The sequence below is a fragment of the Dipodomys ordii genome, unplaced genomic scaffold (genome assembly GCF_000151885.1).
Source record: "Dipodomys ordii isolate 6190 unplaced genomic scaffold, Dord_2.0 Scaffold58, whole genome shotgun sequence".
Lineage (NCBI taxonomy): Eukaryota > Metazoa > Chordata > Mammalia > Rodentia > Heteromyidae > Dipodomys > Dipodomys ordii.
Window position 1 is genome coordinate 671,296 of NW_012267274.1, and position 24,607 is coordinate 695,902.

At 50.1% G+C, this 24,607-nt stretch overlaps 1 protein-coding gene across 1 annotated transcript in view; it reads right to left on the reverse strand.

The window, feature by feature from the left end:
* Positions 1-15,836, reverse strand: part of Jakmip3 (Janus kinase and microtubule interacting protein 3) — a 48,713-nt gene extending 32,877 nt beyond the window's left edge. Inside the window, exons 1-2 of the mRNA XM_013021907.1 lie at positions 15,607-15,836; positions 2,234-2,731 (exon numbers count right to left, since the gene is read on the reverse strand). Of these exons, the coding sequence (XP_012877361.1) occupies positions 2,234-2,731; positions 15,607-15,741 (633 nt within the window). The 5' untranslated portion in view covers positions 15,742-15,836. The remainder of the gene's footprint in view (positions 1-2,233; positions 2,732-15,606) is intronic.
* Positions 15,837-24,607: the final 8,771 nt, after the last annotated feature.

A 24,607-nucleotide genomic window follows, 5' to 3' on the forward strand; every position in this document is an offset into this window, starting at 1 on the left:
GTCAATCAGTGACACGCCCCACACCTAGACTGAGAGCTAACAGCCGTCCTCCCAGTGTGCCGGCACTGAGAGTTACAGTACAGAACTTCAAAAGCTGAATGCAAGTCCTGGAAGGATGGGGCAGTGTGTCATCCGGGATTCAAATACCATCCATGTCCCTCTTCACCATCTCCTCCATTCCCTCCCAACCATGAGTCTGCTTTTCCCAAAAGAAATCAGACATTGTCAGTCCATGGCTGCAACTCTCCAGGAACAAGAGTCAAATCTTACTAGAGCCCAAGGGTTGCTGCACAAACTCCTCGGCCACCACCATCCTGCTGCCCTTCCACACTCCCAGATAGAGGGAAGGTCTGGAAACCAGAGGAAGGGGCCAGGCCAGGCTACACCAGAACAAGGGCTTCTGAGCCCAGACTCACACTGCAATCAGGGCCTTTGAAAGTAAATACCAATGCCTAGAAACATCCTCTTCCATACACACTGAGTGGTTAGTGTTAGACTCCTCCCTGCTCAATAATAAGCAACTGAGATCTACAATATAACTGGATATAATAACCTATATAGGACTCTAGGCATCACACACACATAGTCAGACTAAAGGAGGAGATTCTTAGGGGCTGAACCCAAAGGTGTAACTCCTCTGAACATTTATAAGGCTGTTTATTGAAACAAATTCTAGGAAATGGAAACATGTTTTTATTGTTGCTGTTGTTGTCAGTGGTGGGATTTTTTTCTTTGGGGGTGCAAGGAAGGGGTACAGAAAGGGAATGAAGAAGGATGAACAAATGCAATCATGATATTCAGTAGACACTGTAGAAAATAGCTATATGACTTGTGGGCAGGGACCGGAAGGAGAAACTTGGAGAAAGGAAAGGAAGGGGTGATATTGTCCAAAAGGAAATGTACACATTACCCGAATTGTGAAAATGGTAACCTCTCTCTATAATACCTTAATAACAATAAACATTTTTAAATAAGCAAGCCAAGCACCTGTGGCCCGTAATCCTAGCTAGTCAGGAGGCTGACATCTGAGGATCATGGTTCGAAGCCATCCCAGGCAGGAAAGTCCATGAGATTCTTATCTCCAATTTACCAGAAAACCTAAAGTGGCACTGTGGCTCAAAGTGGTAGAGCATTAGCCTTGAGCAAAAGAGCTCAGACAGCATCCAGGCCCTGAGTTCAAACACCATGACTGGCAAAATAAAGGAAGAAGGAGGAGGAGGAGGAGGAGGAAGAGGAGGAGGCCCAGTGTGCAAGGGAGAGGAGGGACGCAAAGACTAGAAGTCAAGAACCAGAGCCAAAGCATGCTTGTGACCATCTGGGGAAGAGCCCAGAGAAGCTGGACTGTTCTGCAGCTGGTGAAGTCTCCCTCTGAGGACCCTGCGGGAGGTGACTGGCCTCGCTGTTAAACACTAAATCCCATCAAGATAAGCCCCAGGCTCCATCCGGGGCACAAGGAAGTCCTGTCCTTCCCAGGAGGCTGGCACCCTCCGCCCACGCCTGCACTGGCAGGCAGGCTGAAGGTGGTAGCACTCAGGGTTTAGGGCGGGGGAGGGGGGGTTGGAGCAGGGGCACTCCGGAAAGGGGGAGGCGTCTACCAGGTGTAGAATAGAGGCTACCATGCATTCATCATGGCCAGGTTGTATTGACCTCACAATGACAGGGAATTCCTGAAACACCCTGGGAAGTCCTACGGTGATGCAGCCTGGCGGCCCCTATGGCAAGCCTGAAGTCCTGGGAAACGGGCTAGAAAGATGACTGCGTCTGAGGTCTCTGAGTCCTCAGAACCAAGAGGCGCAGGGTGAGTATGCGGGGAGAAAAGGGTGATGGGTGTAGGGTGAGTGTGTGGGGAGAAGAGGGGGTGACAGGGTGCAGGGTGGGTGTGTAGGGAGGAGAGAGTGACGGGGTACAGTGGGGGGAGAAGAGAGTGTGATGGGGCGCAGGGTGTGTGTGTAGGGAGAAGAGGGGGTGATGGGGTGCAGGGTGTGTGTGTGGTGAGAAGAAAGGGTGATGGGGTGCAGGGTGTGTGTGTGGTGAGAAGAAAGGGTGATGGGGGGAGAAGAGAGGGTGACGGGGTGCAGGGTGTGTGTGTGGGGAGAAGAGAGGGTGACAGGGTACAGGGTGGGTGTGTGGGGAGAAGAGAGGGTGACAGGGTGCAGGGTGTGTGTGGGGGGAAGAGGGGGTGACAGGGTGCAGGGTGGCTTACAGGAGAAGAGAGAGTGACAGAACCACGTACCAGCCTGCGGATCTCTCGCTCACACTCCTTCTTGATGCGCGTGATCTCCTCCTGGTGTAAGTGGTACACGCTCCTGATCTCTGCGGCCTTCATCTTGTCGGCCTGGATGGCAATGGTCAGAGCCTCCTCTGCCTGCTTCTTGGCTCCCTTGAGCTCCGAGATCTCCTGCTGCATCTTCACCTTCTCCACCTCGAAGCCCTTCTTAGCCTCCTCCTTGGCCTCGCATAAAAGCACTGTCTTGACTCTGTCAGGTGCACCGTCTCGCATGGTGCTGAGCAGCGCCTGCAGCCGCTGGTTCTCGTTGTCCTTGATCTTGATGACCCGCAGCAGCTCGGCCTCATGCTGCCGGAGCAGCGCCTCCCGCACGGCCTGCAGCTCCTTCATCTTCTCCTCGTGGAGCTTGCTCTTGAGCTCGGTGACCAGGACCGCGTGCTTGCGCTGCTCGTGCTCACGAACCTGCCTCAGCTCCTGGCTCTTTTCCCGCTCCACTCGGCTGACCTGAAAGACAGGAGAGACCAGAGTGGCCGGAGCCCTCAGCAGCCGCGCCTGGGAGATGGCCGGGTCCCCAGCAGACACACCTGCTGGGAGGTTCAGAATCTCCAGCAGCTGCACCTGCTGGAAGCTGGAAACTGCCTTGCATTCTGTAAGAGAGGGTGACAGGGTGCAGGGTGGGTCAGCAGCATGGATGTGTCCCCATGGACACATGTGCAGCACGTGTGGTGTTCTAGGCAAAGTCCCAGCCCCGAAGAAGCCCCACATGGAGCAGGGGCCCTGAAGGGTCTGCACCCAGGCTCGGTGCTCAAGTCAGCCTCTGCCCAACCCCGCCAGTGCCCACTCCCAGCAGCTCACCTTCTGTGTCACCCCTGGTGACGAACCATCCCCACTGTGTATGCAGATGATGCCTGGTCTCAGGGGTTGGAAAACACTGGGACTGCTGAGCAGATTCTCATCCCAAAGCTTATACTAAATGGTCTCGGTCCCACAGCCTGGCACAAGTGCCCAGCTGAACCCCTGCAGGCAGGGGAGGTCTCGGTGCATTTAGGATATAGGCAGATGGAAAGAGGGCCTCACCCCACACTCAACCTCATTCCCCGGCAGACCAGTCTGCAGAGAGCTCTGGAACTGGGGCACCAAACCCCCACAGGCTGGCAACTTCATGCTTGGTATTCTGCATTCTTTCCCCACCCAGCAGTAGCTCTGGTCCTTAACACCTGGGCCTGCCCCAACCCTCCTCCTCAGTCCCTTCCCTCTCAGAGGGTCCCTCCTCCTCTTCCCTCTGCCGAATGTCATGCTGGAGAGCATGGCCTGCACCTCTGTGGTTCTAGACACTGCTCCACAAGCTGCTCTGTCCTCATGGCCCAGGCTGCCACACCACACCATTCGCCACCCACAGTTCACCATGATGTTCTGACAAAAGCTGACTTACAAAAGGGAGGCTCCCCCTGGTGCACAGTGTGGGGTCCCACCCAAGGTCAGTCATGTGTCCCTAGCTTTACGCCTATGGTGAGGAAGTGTATTGTGGCAGAAGCAGCTGGCAGAACAAAGCCATTCACCTCATGGCCAGACACAAAGGAGAGGAAGAGGAAGGGCAGGTCTCACAGTCCCCTTCAAGAAAAACTCCAGTGACTTGGAAGACCTCCAGCTGGATCTCGGCTCCACCAACTCCCAGTAGATAGCAGACCCTAATCCCAGGCCCTCTGGGGACATACAGGACCCAAGGCTGATTTGCTCGCCTCTGACTGTCCTGCCCTTCCCAGGGTGAAGGAGGGGTGCTCAGCCTTATCTCCCCTGTTCTCTATCACAGCAGTCATGCTGGTGGGTAGGTGCTCCTGGGAGGGAGCAGGTAGAGAGGACAACGGGACAGCTCTGCAGCCAGCTATGACCTACCCACCAGCATCCCCAGGGCACAAGGGCAAAGTGTGAGACAACCCAGCCATCTGGGTTCTGCTTCAACAGGTTGGGCAAATGGCTTCCAGCAAAGCGTGTGGCAGAGTGGACTCCCATCCGGGACACAGCCACAGGTCCTGAAAGTGGGGCAGGACTCCATGACTGTGGCTCCCGATAGAGAGTTCTGCACCTGGAGAAGTTGTTGGGCTGGTCTCCCTGCCCTGCTTCTGAGTAGAACCTATGAGAATACTTGCCAGCACCTTCAAGTTCTGGGAGTATGGCTACCCACACTAGGGCCAGCAGCAATCTGGGCTACCAGGCTTCACCCACATGCTCCAATGAATTCCTTCCCCCTTTCACTGCCCCAGCTGAAGGGCAGAGCTGTCTGCTGGCCCACGAAGCCTAAGTGGTATAAGGTGTTTCTAGGAATCCAGCTGCTCTCCAGGAACGTAAAAAACATTGTTCCATCAAAAAAGCCCTTGAAGCTCATACCTATAACCCTATCTACTCAGGTGGCTGAGATCAAGGTTTGAAGCCAACCCAAGCAGAAAAGTCCTTGGGATTCTTATCTCCAACAAACTACTCAGAAAAAGCTCGAAGTGGCACTGTGGCTCAAGTGGTAGAGAGCTAGCCTTGAGCACAAAGAAGCTCAGGGACAGTGCCCAGGCCCTCCAGGACTAAGAGCCATCTCTCTGAGCCCCCACACTGATAGCCAGCCTGTAGCCATGGTGACTGAACACCTGACGTAAACAACTCAAAAGGAGGAAGGCTTTATTGTGGCTCATGGCCCCTTGATCCCCCTGCCTCTAGGTTCACGTGTGCTGAGCGGGCAGGAGCTTCCTTCCACCTTTGTTCCATTCAGGCTTCTGGCTTACTTCTACACTTGGGGAGGTCTTACCTACTCAAGTGGATCTTCCCTGGAAACACCCTCACAGACACAGGGCTTGCCAGTGACCCAGGCATATGTCTAACTGGTCACAATGACAGTCAAGGTAGGTGTTCCATCATACCCGTCTGGCTCCTGGTGCACCCTGGTGGGGGTGCAGGGTGCTGGCTGAGGGGAGGCACAGAGCTGCCCCTCCAGAGCAGAGAGGGCCCTGATGCACTCAGGACCACAGAGGCATGGGCTGCTCCCAGTTCTTGTGGGGCTTCTCCCTTCCCTTGGGTGATTCTGTCCTTCTGTGGGCTCTGGACAGTCACTCAGGACTGTGGCTGTATTGGCTCCTGATGAAAGGGAAGATAAATGCTTGAATCAAATTGTTGAGATAATCAATTGTCCCTGTCAAGCTCAGAAGGTGGCCAATTAACTGTTCCCTTGGTCCCATCTGGATTTAGCGCACTTGTTGATCTTGCTCTCTGCACATCTCATCACTGAATGGAAGCTGGGACACCTCCTCAGGAGGCTTGTGAGTCGGCATGACTTGTCCTCAAAGGTCCACAAGCTCTGCTTGAGAGACAGCCCGGGCTCCCGGCTCCTTGGTGCATTTTCTGCACTGACATGTTCTCTAGTTGCTCTGAATTTCCATGGGGAATAGTACCAAGTTGGGACCTAGGGCTGCTGGTTGCTCCTAGGTAGGTCACTGTGTGAGGTCATTCTGTGGATGAGCCTCATCATCTACTCATATTCTTACACTTACCATGTAGAAGATTAAATAACGTGTAGATCCACATATATAACCATGTTTATACTATGTAGATGGATACCACTATGCATGGGATATACACAAAAAAGATTAGATATGTAATTACTCCATATATATATATATATACATATATTGCAAGTTCACTTTGAGATTTACAGTTCATATTTAGGATCACAGAGCTTCAATTCTTCTATTCAATCTTCTAGATTACAGCTGACTCTTTTCTCACACTAAGTATCTTTGTTTTCAAGGACACAGAATTGATCATGTTCACAATTCTCACTTCCTTTACACACATTGCACATACTTTTTTTGGAACACAATTGTTTTGATATTAATACTGACAGCTGAGGGCTGAGAATGGTTCATGTCCTTCCCCAGCTATACAGGTGCACACCACCTCCAAGCTATGCAAGTTCCTCTTCTCTGCACACCCACCTCCCAGCTGTGCAAGTGCCCCCTCTCTGCACACCCACCAACCACAGCCCCTAGGCTCTACACTCTCTCCTGAGTTTGTAGCTAAGCAATTATAAAGTATCACCTCATTTCCACTGGGCTTGCTTAGGCTGCCTTAAGCAAAGGTGACCTCGCAGGTGCAGCGCTCCCCTGCAGAACTGTCCTCTCTCCCATTACTCCTTCTGTGCCCTTCACAACGCAATGCCAGTTTTACTAGATATACCATCCTTGCCTCATCTGTTTGAGTAACATAAATTTATTACTGGTTTTGTGCTAGCATTAATAGTGTTCTCAAATATCTGATAACTATCCAGATTCCTTTCTGTCAGGATCCCTGAGCCAGGCCTCTGCACTCCCTCTTTCTGGATGGTCACTTGAGTGTGTTCTGGTTTGGAGCCCGGAACGCAGACCTGGCACGTGGCGCCTTCTGCAGTGGGTGGTTGCCTTTCCTGCTGAGGTCACAGTGGCAGCGGTTAGTGTTTTCCTGTTTCCTGGCCTCAGTGTCCTCAGGAACTTGTATGGTCTATGGTTTCTGCATCTTTCTCCATCTTCAATATTAATCTTTGCACAAGTCATTTTCGTGTCTTTGTTAGTTTAGTGCTTAATTTTCTCTCATTTTCACTTTCCATTTCTCTAATGTATTTGCAGTTGAGCTTATATGCTCTTATGTTCTTTCTAGTTTAGCTTTCTACAACTGGTTTCATTTCTAATTTTGGATGTCCTGACACATTGTTTTTGCATTTTTCTCATTCTGATTTATGTTTTATGTCTTACGTGATGTTTTGATATCCGTCAGCTCCACGTGGCACGTTGCTGCTGTTCTTGGGACTGCCACTCTGCTTGCTGTGCCCTTTCTCTTTGAGTACTGTGAGACCTGAGGTCTCTGTTGGTCAAGCTGTCAGCCCCTCCCCCGACTGCAGCACCGCCAGAGCTGGTGTCGTACCACCTCATGTCATACCTCTTCTTGCTACGGCAGGCAGGAGTCCAGGACGGTTCTATACCCATCCTCACGTCCGCAGGAGGCTGGACAGCAGCAAGCCATGTGGCACAGCCTCCCTGCATCCCACGAGGCTCCAAGGGACGAGCTGAAGACCCACAGGAGCGCTGCTGGTGCCTAAAATGCCTTTTAAAAGACATTTGGATGCCAAAGACAGAGTGCCTCTCCTGGCCAGTAGTCCCTGCTGTGCCCTACCAAGCCCTGCTAGGCCACTTGGTGCTTGATGCACCTGGCACTGCCTAGCACTGCATTAAGCAGGTGGTCAGCCCTAGCCCATGTCAAACTTGGTCCCCCCAGTGCCACTGGTCAGAAAGCCAGCCCTTCTCCAGGCAGGTGACTACCTTGCACCTCCTCTCTTCTCTCCTGGGAACGAGCCACAGATGAAGACCCTCAGCCCTGTGGGAGTCTTTCTTCCCAAGTGCCTGTGCAGCCGCTAAGGGACAGGCTGGAAGGTCAGTGAGGCAGTGTAGGCTGGCCTGGACATCTGCCCAAGCCAGAAGATTGCATTTTCCCCCTCCTGTGATCATCCTATTTGGAAGGAACACTTATCACTTCCTTTAGGCAGCTCCTCTCCCATCCCACCTCCCCCTCTCCTGACATGAGGTGGGCAGGAAGAGGTTGCTGATGGCTTCCTATGTGCAGTTCCTCCCCAGTCCTCCCCCACCTTCCCCTTCCTCCTGACGTGGGGTGGGCAGGAAGAAGGGAATAGCAACAGGGAGAAGCTGGGGAACAGGTGCCACTCGATCCTGGTTCAGGATGTTGCCCAACACCCTGCTCCATTGCTGTCCTGGGGCAATGGTGACTGTGATGAGGCCCCCTGACACAAGGGCCAGGGGTTCCCAGCACCGACCCCACAGAGGCTTTCCCACCTCAGAGACCAGCCACGGCCTTGGCTTACATCTCACTCCAGCTGTGGTTTCATGCCCACACTTCCCTCAAACAACCACCTTGGCCCGAGGACACCTTCCTTAAACCACTCCTGGTTCCCTGGTTCTTGGAAATGGCCTTCAACTTCTTAGAAGCACCACAAATATCTATATATCCTGATCATACTCATTAGAATCATCATTAATCCCTGTGCATACACGTGCCTAGACTGGAAGCTCAGGGACACCTGCTTGACTGGACAAGACACCTGTCCTCACTTTCCGTTTTTTTTTTTTTGTCGGTCGTGGGGCTTGAACTCTGGGCCTGGGCGCTGTCCCTCAGCTCTTCAGCTCAAGGCGAGCGCTCTACCACTTGAGCTACAGCGCCACTTCCCATTTTCTGGTGGTTTATTGGAGATAGGAGTCTCACAGTCTCTCCTGCCCGGGCTGGCTTTGAACCTTGATCCTCAGATCTCAGCCTCCTGAGTAGCTAGGATTACAGGCGTGAGCCACCAGCGCCCGGCCCTCACTTTCCTTTGGGGTGCAATATCACTTGATAATCAATTCTTCTCTAATATAATCTGGCTTTTGTTTAAATATGCTCTGATAAAGACTCTTTTGTGAAAAAGATAGAGCAAAGGGTGAACTAATTCAACAGTTGATACTCACTAGACTGTGAAAAGGCACCCTGGTTGTAAATACCTGACAAATGTGACTATCTTGAAACTAAAGCAGCACCCCGCCCTCGGGACTACTTCCTTATGGTTTGACATTTTAAAATATATGTATCTACTGTTCCATTTATGTTCCTACGTAACGGTCATGCTACCCTCTCTCAATACTGTGTTTGGCTTCTATAACTTCCCACTTGGCCTGCACTTGCAGGAAAGAACCGTTAGAGACTTTCCACCCTTTGGACAAACAAGGACATAAATGTTTGAGTAACAGGAGTCTTGAGAACCAGCTCAGGATTACACTTGGGGACTTGCTGACCCAGTGTAGTCACCCACTGGCTAATAAAGACTTCCTGTTGGCTGTACTCTGTGTCTATGTGGTCTCTCCTGGTGGCTTACCCACAACAAGACACTATGTTGGAAATGAACAATACAACTTGTGGGGGAGGGAGTTCAGGAGAGAAAAACTGGGAGAAAATGGGACAAGGTGACACTGTTCAAAAAGTAATATGCTAATTACCTGAATGCAACTGTAACCTCCCTGTATGTCACCTTGACAATAAAAATTAGTAATAAAAAAAAAGACTCTTCTATGAGTCTGCTCCTGGATTCTTTGGTGAAACTACTGACTTGCCATCTGTCTCCTCATCCCTAAGAAGTTAAGCCTCAATCACCCACCACCAAAGCATTTATGTTTTTGGTGGGCCTGGGGGTTCACTCAGGGCCTTGCAGTTGTTAGGCAGGCTATCACTTGAGCCATGCCTCCAGCCCTTCCTATGCTTTAGATTTTTCTAGGGTGGGGCTTCAACTTTTTGCCTAGGTTATGATTCTTCCACTTATGCTTTCCATGAGGCTAGGATTACAGGTATTCACCACCATGCCCAGATATTTGTAGAGATGTGGGATTTGCTAGCTTTCTGCATCTCTACCTCTGTATACCTGGGTTTACAGGTCTGAGGCACCATGTCTGGTCTATTGGAAGCTTTTACTCATGTAGAAACAAACATCACAGTTTGCAACAGTACTGAACTGTAACAGCTTCTTGATATTCAAATTATGTATGTGTTGTTTATCAGACATTCTGTTTCCTGCTATTGAACATTTAGGTGATTTTTAATGTCCTCATAGTATTTTCCTTTACTGATATATGTTGAACAGTGTACCGATATAAACACATTGACATGATAAATTGACTTAAATAGCTGCTGTACTTGAATAGTTTGTCCCAAAGGGGCTTCCATATGTGGCCAATTCAAACTGGTTTGCAGTGAAAGTGGGTTATAACTTGACAACAGGAGCATTCTCTTGTAGCTAAGCAACAGCCTCAGGCGGGAACAGCAGCCACTCCTCCGCCAATCCCAGGCTGGGGCTCTGAAACAAGGCCCAATGACAAGGCAGCCCCACCCGGGTTTCCTGGGTCTTTTCCTGTCTCTCGGATTATAAAGGCAGTTTTCAAGAGGAACACTGGGACCCAAACCCATCTGGAGTTCTACCTGGCTCCAGAAGACGGTCTTGCTCAAGTAAAATTTGTTAAATAAAACTGGCCTCAATTCTCCTTTCCAAGGAGATTTTTTTAAGTAAGCTAATTCATTTTTTTAATGGATTTCACATTTGAAGGTATGATTCTGATAGCCATTATATTTATGTGGTGCATTATTTTTCCTCATGTAAGTATTCACATTTATAGGCACTTCAAATTTCATTTCACATAGAAATTATACTGGTGTAAATTGTGAGTAAATCAACCTTATCCCCAGAATATTAGTCAGTTGTCTCAATTGTATTTGTAGTCCAGCCAACCCTTCCTCTGCTTTCTTCTTACTGGAACATTTCTTTTAGGCACCAGGGTTCTTTGAGGTAAAGAATAACTTTAAAATGCATTTAACTCAGATGAAATTCACAGAGGAAGGGCAGAGGGCTGTGCAGATGAGCTGTATAAGGAGGAGCCAGGTTGGCTGAGCACCTTGGAGCACTGGGATTGCTGAAGGAGTCAGCTCACCAGTGTGGAAATCCACTTGGTCCCAAACAGGGTGCTGGTAAGGTAGTGTTAGAACTGCAAGGGAGGGAGAGGAAGGGGAAGGGGAGGAGGGGCTCTGCAGAGGACAGGAGGGGAGCCATACAGCCACACAGAAGCACCGGATATTTGCCTGTTTCTTGGGGACCTCTGGCCTTCCTCTCCCAGGGGCTGGTGTCAAGCCACAGTGGCCTGGTCCTGTCCAGTTGTAGGGATGATTTGGGGAGAAATTGAGCCAGAGGAAGAAAAGTCCAGCACAGGCCTCTACTCTCCATGGCCAGAGGAAGGGGAGCAGACATGGGATCAGGACAGGCCAAGGAGAGTGGACAAGAACTGGAGGTGGTGGATGTGGACACTGGCCAGGCCTCAGGGGACACTTGTGGCCAAAGACTGACTTTTCCAAGGATGGGTCACCCGTCTTGCCTGGACTGGCCATCTAGAGGTCTCCTTTCCAGTGCTCAGAAGCCAAACCGGGGTCCGGGAGGGGCTTGGTGTAGAGCATCTGCCTAGCATTCCTGAGGCTGAGCACTATAAAACAGCCAAGCAATTCACCCACATCACCCAGGCCAGATCAGGCCAGCAGTCCCACAGGGTGGACAGTGCCAGACTGTTCATGAGAGATCCAAGATCTACACACTCCTGGTGGTGACCACAACTTGCTGGACATACCTAACCAGGAGGGAGTGTTTCAGGAACCACTGTGCTGGGCCCAGAGCAGAAAGGACTGCTTTGCCTAAGAAGAGGAAGGTGGCTCTAACCACACACTGCCGACAGGCTGGGGGAGGTGGAGCTGGGTGGGGGCAGACAGGGGCTGGGGAGGGCAGCAGGTTGGAGATCACAGCAGGCTGGAAGGCACTGCCCATGCCATAGTAGCAGGAATTCGAGTCAAGGTTGTGTTTGGTTGCTGAGGTAGCACTGCTGTTGTTTTAATGTAGAGCACAAGGCTCTGCTTCTGAGAAGCAGCAACACAATGGTTCGGGGTCCTGAGCCCTGCTGCTGGGACCGCCCGGCATAAATAAATGCTTGCTCCTCACCGACAGGGCAGGTGAGGCTGCACAGCTAGGAGCCTGTGTCTCATCATACAAGGAGCTTCTGGCACTTTCCTTTGTGGGTACAACAGCCATATGCATTTATAATGTCACAAAATGTTTATAGCTCTCAAATAAGAATTAACAAAACTGTTGAGCCCCCTAGACAGCTCAAAGGTTTATAGAGAAATTTAAATTAAATGAATGATACAATGCCCCTGAGACCCTACTCCCTGGCTGCTGAGAAACGCTCAAACCACATTTTCACTAAAAAGGATTTTTCCTCCAGCGTTGCTATTTCCATGTAAACCCCAGCAGTGAGTGCTCTAGAATTCAGGGTCATCCTTAAAGATCAACATCTGAAGAACTACTTTCTTTCTGTGAACAGACATGAAGCAGAGTGCCTACCCCTGAGATACCTGAGCTGCCCCCTGAGTTGTCTGCCAGTGTCTGTACCAATGGTCTTTCCATTTAAATTTCACCAGAGATTGATCAAGAATAAGAAGAAACCGCAGCCGGGCACTGGTGGCTCAAGCCTGCAATCCTAGCTACTCAGGAAGCTGAGATCTGAGGATGGAGGTTCAAAGCCCGCCTGGGCAGGTTCACTGGTGAGACTCTTATCTCCAATGAACCACCAGAAAATAGGTGCTGTGGCTCAAGTGGTAGAGTGCTTGCCTTGAGCTGAAGAGCTGAGGGACAGTACCCAGGCTCAGAGTTCAAGCCCCACAACAAAGAAGAAAAAGGAAGAGGAGGAGGAGGAGGAAGGGGAAGGAGAAGGAGATGGGGAAGAGAAAGAAGAGAGGAAGAGGAAGAGGAGGAAAAAGAAGAAGAGGAGTAGCAGGAGGAGGAAGACGATTACGACAAAGATGACAACTGCCAACACAAGCACCACAGCTTGGGACAGCTGCTGCCCAGGCCTGGTCTGACTACTGTCGAGTCCTGGCATCTCCTGAAGGCAGGCACTTGGAGGCCTTTCTGATCATCTGGTGACCTCTGGTCATCAGAGTCCTGGTCCCACACAACCTGTTTGTGTGATGATTGCAGAGCAGGCTACCATGCACAGCGGCTGGCACTAATTAGGATAGATTGGCTCTGTTAATGGAGTTGGAGCCACACACTGCACACTTTTACCAAGCTTCAGCTGGGCATAGTACTCACTCACTGTTGTTTTCCCATATCCTGGGAAAATAAGTATTGAGACTGGTTAGTGGATATGATAAGAGATGTTCAAGTATGGAAGAAGTCAGCTGGATTTCTATATGTCATCGGTAAACGAATTAGGAATGAAAATGGTAAGATGGACCATTTATAGTGGTATGGTAAACACCAAACACCTATGAACACAAGTTAAGAAGTCTTTTCAGGCTCTCTGTACTGAGAGCACAGTATATTGAGAACAAGTTTAAACAGGCTTCAAAAATTGGAGACTACATCCCATTTATGAATTTAAAGACCACTGATTATAAACAAGCTAGCTTCCCCTGCAGTAACCTATAGAGCCAGAGCCACAATCTAAAGGAGGCGCTCTACAAAAGTAGAAATTGACAGGTGAATTCAATACATGAATGGAAAGGCAAAGAACCAAGACTAACTAAAAACAAAGTGAGAATGCACACTACATGACCACGGCTTGTCAGGAGAAATTAGTGCAGGTTCTGGACAAAGGGAAACCAACAATGTGACATGGCCTCCATCCATAGCTCCTGCTGAGAACCATCCTCTGCTGCCCCTGCTGAAGTAGCCATCTTGCTGTTTCCTACATGCCTCTGGCCAGCTGACGAGGGCTGATCGAGGCTGGCTTGGGTGGTGGCCACGAGGCTCTAGTCTGGATGTGTCCTGGTGAAGGCAAGGAGAAGTAGTAGAAGAACTCGCTTGGGCCTGGCCCAGCCCACTGCTGCACTGACCACAGCAAAGCAGGATTCAGAGTCATTTGACCAAGGGCATCATACAGGAGGGGTCAAGTCTGTGCCCACTGCGCAGACTTACACAGTAGGCCCCCTGGGAAAGCACACACTGCAGAGGGTGCGTAAGGCCAATCCCATACCTGTACAGAGCCTTGGCCCCTACTCTCCTCGTACACGAAAGTTAACTCTTGGTGGTTTTGGACACATGAAAGGCAAAACCACAGAACTCTTGGGAGGAAATAGGGAAGGATCTCCTGACCTTGGTCCATGCAAAGAGGAAACAACTTGTAGGGCACGCTGCACAAAGATGCCATCTGTCCTTCTCAGGTGCTCTCAGACTCAGGGGACTATCTCCCCGTCACAGCCTCACCTGATGATCACCTCCCTGGCAGTAAACACCCTCCCCAGCATTGTCTGCAATGCATGCAGAGTGATCTGCTTGTAGGTCGGCCCTGATTTTCTTGGCATTTCCTAAACTGGCTACTGCCAGTTCTCTTTATGTTTCCAGCAGACCTGAAGTCAATGCTCTAAACATTTGTGCATGTATCTGACTATCTGCCCTGGGACCACTGTCTCAAAAGCCGGCCGCATCCTTCAGGCCCTCTGCCCGCTGCCTGTCACCAGCACAGTGGGGTGAGCCCCGTCTTCACCAGTGTCTGAAGATGTCTGCTTTTCCACCCACCCCACCGCCAGGGACCAGCAGAGGGCTACCATGCTGGTGCACACACCTCTGCATGCATTCACATTTTGGTCATCTTCCAAGAGGTTTTGGCCATTTGTACTATTTCCTGAGCCGTAATACAGAATCCTGAAAGGTGGAAGTTGGATTGCCAAATCAGGTCAGGACCTATTAGTGAACTGTGCATTCAGGTGACTCATTTTGAAACGAGGCGGATACAGTGCCCCAGTCACAAGGCAGGTGCTCTCACAGGTCATGCTACGGAATGTGGGATGGTCACAGACGTTCAAAACCCACAAAGAATCTCTGGTCTAGAAATCCAAAGTATTTCGTCTCTTCCCTTATGCATGGGAAATATGGAAAGCCAGACAGGCTGTAGAGACAGGGCTGTAAAGACACCGTAGGCAGGGCCAGATAGGGGGCAGGGAGAGATGAGGATAGGGAGAAACGGGGGGGCAGGGAGAGACAGGGGGCAGAGAGAGACGTGGGGGGGGCAGAGAGAGTGAGGGGAGGGGCTGACCTGCATAAGAACGTGAACATTAAGATACCCACAAAGGTGAACACACAGCCCTCCAGGAAGAGGGTGCATTTTCCTTTTCAAAATTCCAATCGGTACATAACTCTCTGTAAAATCTACAGAATCTTCTGGAATCATTAGAAGGTGGGCATGGAGCAGGGCGAGGGTCCCAGCCCAGGTGCGACTCAGGGGAAGGACTGGGCCTCCTCAGGCAGCCAGGCTAGGGCAGAGGAGGCCTCTGGATCCCTCCGCAGACCTGCCCGGGGGCGGCTGGGCCTGCTCTAGCCTCACCAGATGTGGTCCCTGGTGGCAGCATAGCCACACTCAAGCTTCCCTGTGTTCATGTGGGGCCACATGAACAGGGATCGCCACTGTGCCCAAGGAGCCATGGACGCCTGCCGTGCACACCCACACAGAGCGCTGTCATGCACAGGGCTCTCTGACTCATCACCCTGAGTTTGCGGTTACTGACATGGCCTCTGCCCCCAGGATACTCCCATCACCTCAAATCCACTGTCTCCCAGAGCCCTGGCCTACGCTGCCTTGAGGATCTGGAGGCTGGAAGACAAGAACATGGCACCTCTGCAGAGGCCTGGCTCTGTGGCTATGTTACCCCCCCTCCCCGCCCCCAGCCCGAGGAAGCACCTCCTGACTTGGGCAGGGCACTAGGAAGGGGGGGTATGTATGTGGATTGGGGTCGAGGCCCACCTTGCTCTTCTCCTGTTGCAGCTCAATCTGGATGTCGGTGAGCTTGGTCCGCAGCTCCTCGTTGGCGGCCTGCAGCGCGGTGAGGGCCTCTGCCTTGTCCCCCTTGGCCCGGCTGCCCGCGCCCTTCTTTGACATGGTGAGGCTGGACGGCCAGAGGGACCACAGGGGCTGAGTGTCCACACCAAGCTGCTGGCAGGTGTCGCTCGGCTGTCGCTCTGCTACATTTTCTCGCTCACCTGGGGAAAAGCGCACCTTGGTGAGCAGGGTGCCCATGGCCAGACACCCTAGTGCCACCTCAGCCACAAAGCCTTGACCCGAGGCTGGGGCAGGGACAGGGGCACTGCTGACTCCTCCCAGCCCTGTCCTAGTGCCATGGACCCAGCCAGGGCCCTGGCCTGGCTGCGCTAGAGCCAGCCCGGCACACAGTGGCCACCCTATGTGGCGTCCCCACAAGGAACATTGTACGGCCCAGCAAATTCTTTAGGACCAGGAGACTGGGCACTACTTTAAAGCCAGAATGTCTTACACAAGTGAGGCACAGAATAGTGACAGTGGGTATAAACCATGGGCTTCTACAGTAGAGTGCAAGGCCAGGACCCCTGGCTCCCAGGGCTGGATGTACCAGCCGAGCCCAAGAAATATCCAAAATGCCAAAAGCCCACCCAGGTGCTGGTGGCTCACATGGCTCATGCCTGTCATCCTAGCTACTCACAGGAGACTGAGGATGGCAGCTCAAATCCAGTTTGGGCTGGAAAATCCACATGATTCTTATCTCCAATTAACCACCAGAGAACTGGAAGTAGAGCTGTAACTCAAAGTACTAGAGCACTAGACTTGAAGAAGAGAAGAAAAGCCCAGGCCTTGAATTCAAACCCTACGACCAACCAAATCAAACGCTGAAAGTCAGGTCTGCCATGTTCAGAGTAGTAACACTGACAAAAACCAAGCAATGGAAGTGCCCTGAGTGTGTGGAGAGACAGAAGTCACACTGTCACAAGTCACCAGCGACCTCTCCCAACTGCTCCTAAAGAGACAGGAACTCCACAAACCACACGCACAATATCACAGGACAGCTGCCACAGCAGAGCACCAAGAGAACAATGAGGAGCCAGTGGCTGGGAAGAGGCAGAAAGGAGTTTTTGTTTTTATGGGTCAGAGATCCAGGTTTAGAGATGAAAATGTTATGGCAGTATGAAAATGGCCAACACTTCTGAACTGCTGGGACTGTCACTTTGATTTTTCCACCATTTTTAAAAACTTTAAAAAACAAGCAAATAGTCAGGCACCGGTGGCTCATGCCTATAATCCTAGCTACACAGGAAGCTGAGATCTGAGGATTGTGTTTCAAAGCCAGACTTGGCAGGTACACCCCTGAGACTCTCATCTCCACTGAACCACCAGAAAACTGGAAGTGGCATGGTGGCTCAATTAGTAGAGCACTTGCCTTGAGCTGAGGAGCTCAGGGCTAGCATCCAGGCCAAGAGTTAAAGCTCCATGACCAACAACAACAACAAAAACAAGCAAACTTCACTCTGGGAGGCAGCCATCAGCATAGGAATTTGGGTGTGAAGACCAGACATACCCAGTCCATCACACGGACACCAATAACTCCACTGGAGCCCAGAAGGCTCTGTCGAGTTGCCCTGGAGTAGGAAGGCTGTGATTAAGTTGTTGTCCTTAGAAAATGGGAGGGGGGAGGTTGGGGGGAGTGGACCCAAGGAGAATGTCATGCGCAGATCAGAGCAATGGTGACACAAGTTGAGGACCCAGACCAAGCCAAGAACCTGGGCCCTCCTGCCTATAGGGGTGTGGTGGAACAAGGTGACCTTGGATGCTGGCCTCCAGGACTGTGAAAGAATCAATGTCTGTTTAATCCACTCTGTCTGTGGTACCATCACACACTGCATCAGGACTTTTTTTTTTTTGTCAGTCATGGGTCTGAGCTCCGGGCCTGGGCACTGGCCCTCAGCTCTTCAGCTCAAGGCTAGCGCTCTACCACTTGAGCCACAGCCCTCCTTCCGGCTTTTTCTGCTTATGTGGTGCTAAGGAATTGAACCCAGGGCCTCAGGCATGAAAGGCAAGCGCTCTACCACTGAGACACCTTCCCAGCGGATCACGACATTTTAGTTAGCAATTGTAACAGTTAATCTTGACTATCAACTGAACTGGATTAAGAACTGCCTAGGAAGTTGGTGCTGCTCACCTCTGGGTGTCTGCAGGACATTTCCAGAGAGATTAACTGAGGATTGGGGAGGCTGCCCTGAATGTGGGTGGCACTGTCCTGACTGGGGTCCTGGGTAGAATAAAAGAGCAAAAGGGCAAAGGTCACCAAGGCAGGTGCCTGCCAGTAATCCCAGCCCAGAAGGACAAGGCTAGGAAATGCTACCTGCTGCTGACCTCTGGCAGAAGAGTGGCACAGTGCTCACGTGAGGGTCTGGGGCTTCCCTGCATAGATAGGGGCTGACCTGCAACGTTCATGCCTGGAATCTAGGCTGAGTTTGCCTATTCAAACCAGTACATACCATTTAGCTATCAATTAAAAATATACTTAGAAGCCAGGGACTCATGCCTGTAACCCTAGGTAATCAGGAGGCTGAGGTCCAGAGGATCATGGTTCAAAGCCAACCCAGGCAGAAAGGCCCTTGAGACTATCTCCAAAAAATGTGAACAAACAAAAAACAAAATCCAGCACTGGGCTTGCTTATGTAAAATGTCAGGGAGCTTTCGGGTCTGGGATTAAAAAGGACAAGGCCCATTTCAGCTCACTAAGAATAGTGTTTGGTAACTCTGAGTATGTGTGTATATGAATATATATACACACATACACAGTGTAAGTATGTTTGTGGGGGAGTTGAACTTGGGGCCTCACATGCACTCGTGTTGCTTGCTCAGCTGGGACTCTTCCACCCAAAGAGAACTCAGGGCAAAGCTTCATGACATTTTGGTTTGATGGTATTTTCTTGGACACAAATCCACTTCTGGGTATATACTCCAAAGTATTAAAATGTGTCAAAAAAAAAGGTGTGCAAGAGATGTGCGCACCCATGTTTCTAGCAGCATTGTCCACAACTGCCCAGAGGTGGAGGCCATCCCAGGTCTACCAACAGGCGAGTGAATAAACCCAATGTGTCCTACACCTAAGATGGCATATTACTCAACCTTGAAAAGACAGGAACATGGATAAACCTGGAGGGCGTTACACAAAGTGAGAAATAATTATGAATAAGGCACCTGGAAACATCAGACTCAGAGACTGAAAGTGGAGTGGTGGTGGCTAGGGGCTGAGGAGGTAGAAATAGAGACCAAAAGCAAGACCCTGTCTCAAATAGCCAGGATGGCAAAAATGGGACTAGAGGCATAAATCAGCAGTAGAGTACATACCTAGCAAGCATGAAGTCCTGAGTTCCAATCCCAGTACTATTTGAAAAAAAGAAATAGTGTGCATTTCTATATTGTGATACCTCAGTTTTTTTTATAAAAAATAACGCCCCCCCTTCTGGGTTGTACCATGTAGCTAACTATTGGATGGGGGGTGAAAAAAAACACTTTTTGATTCTAAAACCACAGAGGAGGGCTGGGAAGGTGACTCAATGGTAGAGCACTTGCCTTGCGTGCATGAGGCCCTGGGTTCGATTCCTCAGCACCACCTAAGCAAAAAGAAAAAAGCCGGAAGTGGTGCTGAGGCTCAAGTGGTAGAGCACTAGCCTTGAGCTGAAGAGCTGAGGGACAGCGCCCAGGCCCAGAGTTCAGGCCCCACGACCAGACCCCCCCAAAAAAAAACCACAGAGGAGTGAGAAGCATGGATTTCAGTCCAGGGGCCAGAAGGGGCTGGATGTTGTAACAAGTCCCATGACTTGTTTGCCACCTCCTGAAGGGAGGAGTCTATGCCAGGCTTCAGCTGAGGTGCTGTCAGGTGACGGCCACTGTCTGAAGCTGGTACATGTGTGACAAGGGAGGAGGAAGCACACACAGGTAGGGCACCTGGAGGGGACAGGGATTTGCAGTGCTCTGCTTCTGGTGCCTACACATGGCACCAGACCACCTGTAGACCTGCAAACCAGAGGAAACCAGAGTCAACCAACTTCTCCTCCAGCAGGGAACCTCTGAAGCCACAGGTGTGGGTGGATGGGGAGGTGGTGGGCAGGGTAGGACAAGCACTGGCGTTATCTCCCTGTGCATTTCCTTGCTGTGTCTCAGGCCTATTGACTGCATGGCCACTGAGCCAATGCACAGGTGCCACCGCAACTCAGGCTGCCTGGTAAGCGTGGCTACCATGGTCAGTACTGGGCCTCCAGCAAGCCTCCAGGCCAGGTGGTCTCAGCCTGGGAAGGTTGGACAGAGCAGCTAGGAGAGATTAGACAGAAAAGGCTGAGAGCTTTACTGCCAACAGTCTGAATAGAAGCACAGTTTTGTTACACTGGTGGCCAGGTGTTTGTAAGGGATACCAAGCCCTGGAGAAGGCCCTGTCTTACATATGAGCATGTGATATTACATTCCACAGGAAGGAGAGAATACTGTTTACAGACACTGACAAGACCTGCTGGCTAATGGTGAAGGAAGAACCAAATTCCAGGTGGATTAAAGAAAATGATGGGGGTGGGGGGAGTATTCAATTACTGAGAACAAGGAAAAAGGGGCACTTATCAAATCTCTGGAGGGAAGAGCCTTCCAGGCTTGGAGAAGATAAAAGCATTCACAAAAGGAAAGATCAATAGATCCCTAGTTATCTTTATTATAGAAGAAGTGAAACAAATAAAAGTATCTTAGAAGGCTGTGAAATTATAAAACAGTAAGCTCTTACCAGATACACGTAAATAGTAAAGAGATAATTTGTAAAAAGAGAAATAAAAGTGATTTTGAAAACCACGAAAGCTGGGCGTGGTGGCATACACCTGTGATCTCAGCAGTCAGGGAGCTGAGGCAGGGCAGTCATGAAGTAGGGGCCAGCCAGGGTTACAGCAAGACCCAGCCTCAAAGACAAACAGGGCTGCAGAGAGCTCCATGGCACAGGGCTTGTCCCATATTCAGGAGTTTGATCTCCAGCTCTGCACATGCATGTGCATATGTGTGCACGCACGCACACACATACACATGCACACACACACACATGCATGCATGGACATAGTCATGAAAATAACCTCCTCTGAGTTCATGAAAATGCCAAAGGCATTGAAGGGGCAGCCCCAAAGGATGACAAACAGGCTAAGGAGAGGCAGGCCATGTGGACTTCTCATGTCGGCAGAGGACAGGATAGAAAAGTAAGATGGAGAATGATGAAATGTGCTTGTGGGGGATGTGAGTGCATCTGTGTGCAGGCACTTGTGTACACACATACACATTCATGTACCAGGGCTTTATCTCATGGCCTCAAGCACTTGTCTGTCTTGCTCACATCTGGTGCTCTACCACTTGAGCCACAGCTCCACTCCAGCATTTAGCTGGTTAATTGGAGATGGAGACTTGACAGACCTTCCTGCACAGGCTCCTCTTCCAGGTCTCAGCCTCCCAAGAATGACATTTTAACACTTTCTGGGGCCAAATGAGGCCAGTGCACCGTTCAGACCACATCCTCCCTCCTCTGGGTACTCACAGGGCAGGGTGGAGGCTCTTCAGCAAACCAGGGCTGGGGAAGCTCCCAGGAGGGGGAAGATGAATCCTCACAAAGAAATTAAGAACACTCAGAAAGACAAAAATGAGCACAGATATAAAACACTGTCTTACGTTTTTCAAAGAAAAACTGGTAGCAATGCATTATGCAATATGACTCATCAGAAAATATCTGAAAAAAGACAGCAAAAGGAATGAGAAGGAAATTAATTACATGGGTATTAGTATTATAGCTTCAAGAAGAATGGTAAGCTAACAATGATTCTTGGAAACCCAAAAGCAAGCACTAAAAGTTAAAACACTGAGTGCTGGCCTCTGGCTGGGAGGCCCAGCCTGGATGTCCAGGAAGCCTCTGCACACACCCCGAAAGGCTGACAGAAAAGCAGGTGCTGCTTCCTCAAAGACCCACACTGGTAAAGCTCACTGGAGATGCCAGCTCCCCTTACCCTTCAGGAGAACCCTAACTGGGCCTGCAGTGCAAGCCAGAAATCTCTACGCTGGGGCTGGGAAAGTGGCTCAGTGGTAGAGCGCTTGCCTTGCATGCCTGAGGCCCTGGGTTCGATTCCTCAGCACCACATAAGCAAAAAGAAAAAAGCCATAAGTGGCGCTGTGGCTCAAGTGGTAGAGCACTAGCCTTGAGCTGAAGAGCTGAGGGACAGTGCCCAGGCCCAGAGTTCAAGCCCCAAAACTGACAAAAAAAAAAAATCTTTAGCAAGATTAGCCACTCAAATGCAGCAAAACTTAAGCATAATGCACTGTGGTCTCTTGAGGTATACTTCAGAGATGTAAGATTGGCTTTATACTTTAAATGAGACCATTTAGCTTACTGTATCAGTATAATGAAACTTTTAAAAAACACACAATCAGTCGGACACTGGTGGTTCTCACATATAATCCTAGCTACTTAAGGAGCTGAGACGTGGATCGTGGTTCAAAGCTAGCCCAGGCTGAAAAGTCTCTGAGACTCTTATCTCCAATAAACCACTCAGAAAAAGCCAGAAGTGGTGCTGTGGCTCAAGTGATAAGAGCATTAGCCTTGAATAAAAGAAGCTCCAGGAGGAAAAAACTGGAGTGAGGTAAGGGGTGACATTGTCCAGAAAAAAATACACTCATTACCTACTTATGTAACTGTAAGCCCTTGTATAGCACCTTCATAGTAGCAATAAAAACTTTATTTAAAGTAAGCAGCTCAGGGACAGCACCAAGGCCATGAATTCAAGCCCTATGACTGGCAAAATAAATAGCTAGATCAATAGGTGGATCAGTTCATAGGTAGATAGATGGATATAAAATCGAAATGGAAGCCGGGCACTGGTGGTTCACGCCTGTAATCCTAGCTACTTAGGAGGCTGAGATCTGAGGATCGCAGTTCAAAGCCAGCCCGGGCAGGAAAGTCAGTGAGACTCTTTATCTCCAATAAACCACTAGAAAACCGGAAGTGGCACTGTGGCTCAAGCAGTTAGAGTGCTTGCCTTGAGCTGAAGAGCACAGAGATAGCGCTTAGGCCCAGAGTTCAAGCCCCATAACCAACCAAAAAAAAAAATCTAAATGGACTTTTTGTTGGTAGAAATGATCAAACTATTCCTAAATAAATATAGGAAAATAAAGAACAAATTTGGAGCTAGAAATCATTGCCCGATTTCTAATGTATAAAAAGCTATAGCAATCCAGATAGTGTGTTTTTGGTGTAAAAGTAGACATACAAATGGAAAGAAGAAAAATAGATGGATTGGACCACATCCTGTGTGGTCCATTGATTTTTAGCAAAGGTCTGTAAGGAATTCAATGTAGAAAAGACAATCTTGTCTTTGTGCTGGGGCAATTGCACATTTGTGCCAAAACAACCAGCCTGCAGCTCACACCCACCATGGCACCAGCCTCTTTCACACACACACCATGGGACCAGCCTCACACATACACACACACACACACACACACACACACACCATGGCACCAGCCTCACACACATACACATACACACACACACAAACACACACTATGACACCAGCCTCACACATACACACACACACACATACACACCATGGCACCAGCCTCTTTCACACACCATGGGACCAGCCTCACACATACACACACACACACATACACACCAGCCTCACACACATACACATACACACACACACATACACACACTATGACACCAGCCTCACACATACACACACACACACATACACACCATGGCACCAGCCTCAAACATACACGCCATGGCACCAACCTCACACACATACACATACACACACATATACACACTATGACACCAGCCTCACACATACACACATACACACCATGGCACCAGCCTCCAACATACACGCCATGGCACCAACCTCACACACATACACACACACACATACACATACTATGACACCAGCCTCACACATACACACACATACACACCATGACACCAGCCTCACACATACACACACATACACACACCATGACACCAGCCTCACACATACATACACATACACACCATGATACCAGCCTCACACATACATACACATACACACCATGACACCAGCCTCAAACATACACGCCATGGCACCAACCTCACACACATACAGACACACACACACACACACCATGACACCAGCCTCACACATACACACACACACATACATACACACATATACACACACCATGACACCAGCCTCACACATACACACATACACACACACACACACACCATGGGTCCAGCCTCACACATACATACACATACACACCATGGCACCAGCCTCAAACATACACGTCATGGCACCAACCTCACACACACACACACACACACACACACACACATACACACACCATGACACCAGCCTCACACATACACACACACACACACACACACCATGGGACCAGCCTCACACATACATACACACACATACATACACATACACACCATGGCACCAGCCTCCAACATACACGCCATGGCACCAACCTCACACACACACACACACACACCATGACACCAGCCTCACACATACACACACATACACCATGACACCAGCCTCACACATACACACACACACACACACACATATACACCATGACACCAGCCTCACACATACACACATACACACACACACCATGACACCAGCCTCACACATACACACACACACATACACACACTATGACACCAGCCTCACACATACACACATACACACATACACACCATGGCACCAACCTCACACACACACATACACACACCATGACACCAGCCTCACACATACACACATACACACCATGGCACCAGCCTCCAACATACACGCCATGGCACCAACCTCACACACACATAAACACACACACACAGACACCATGACACCAGCCTCACACATACACACACATACATACACACACACATACACACACATACACACAC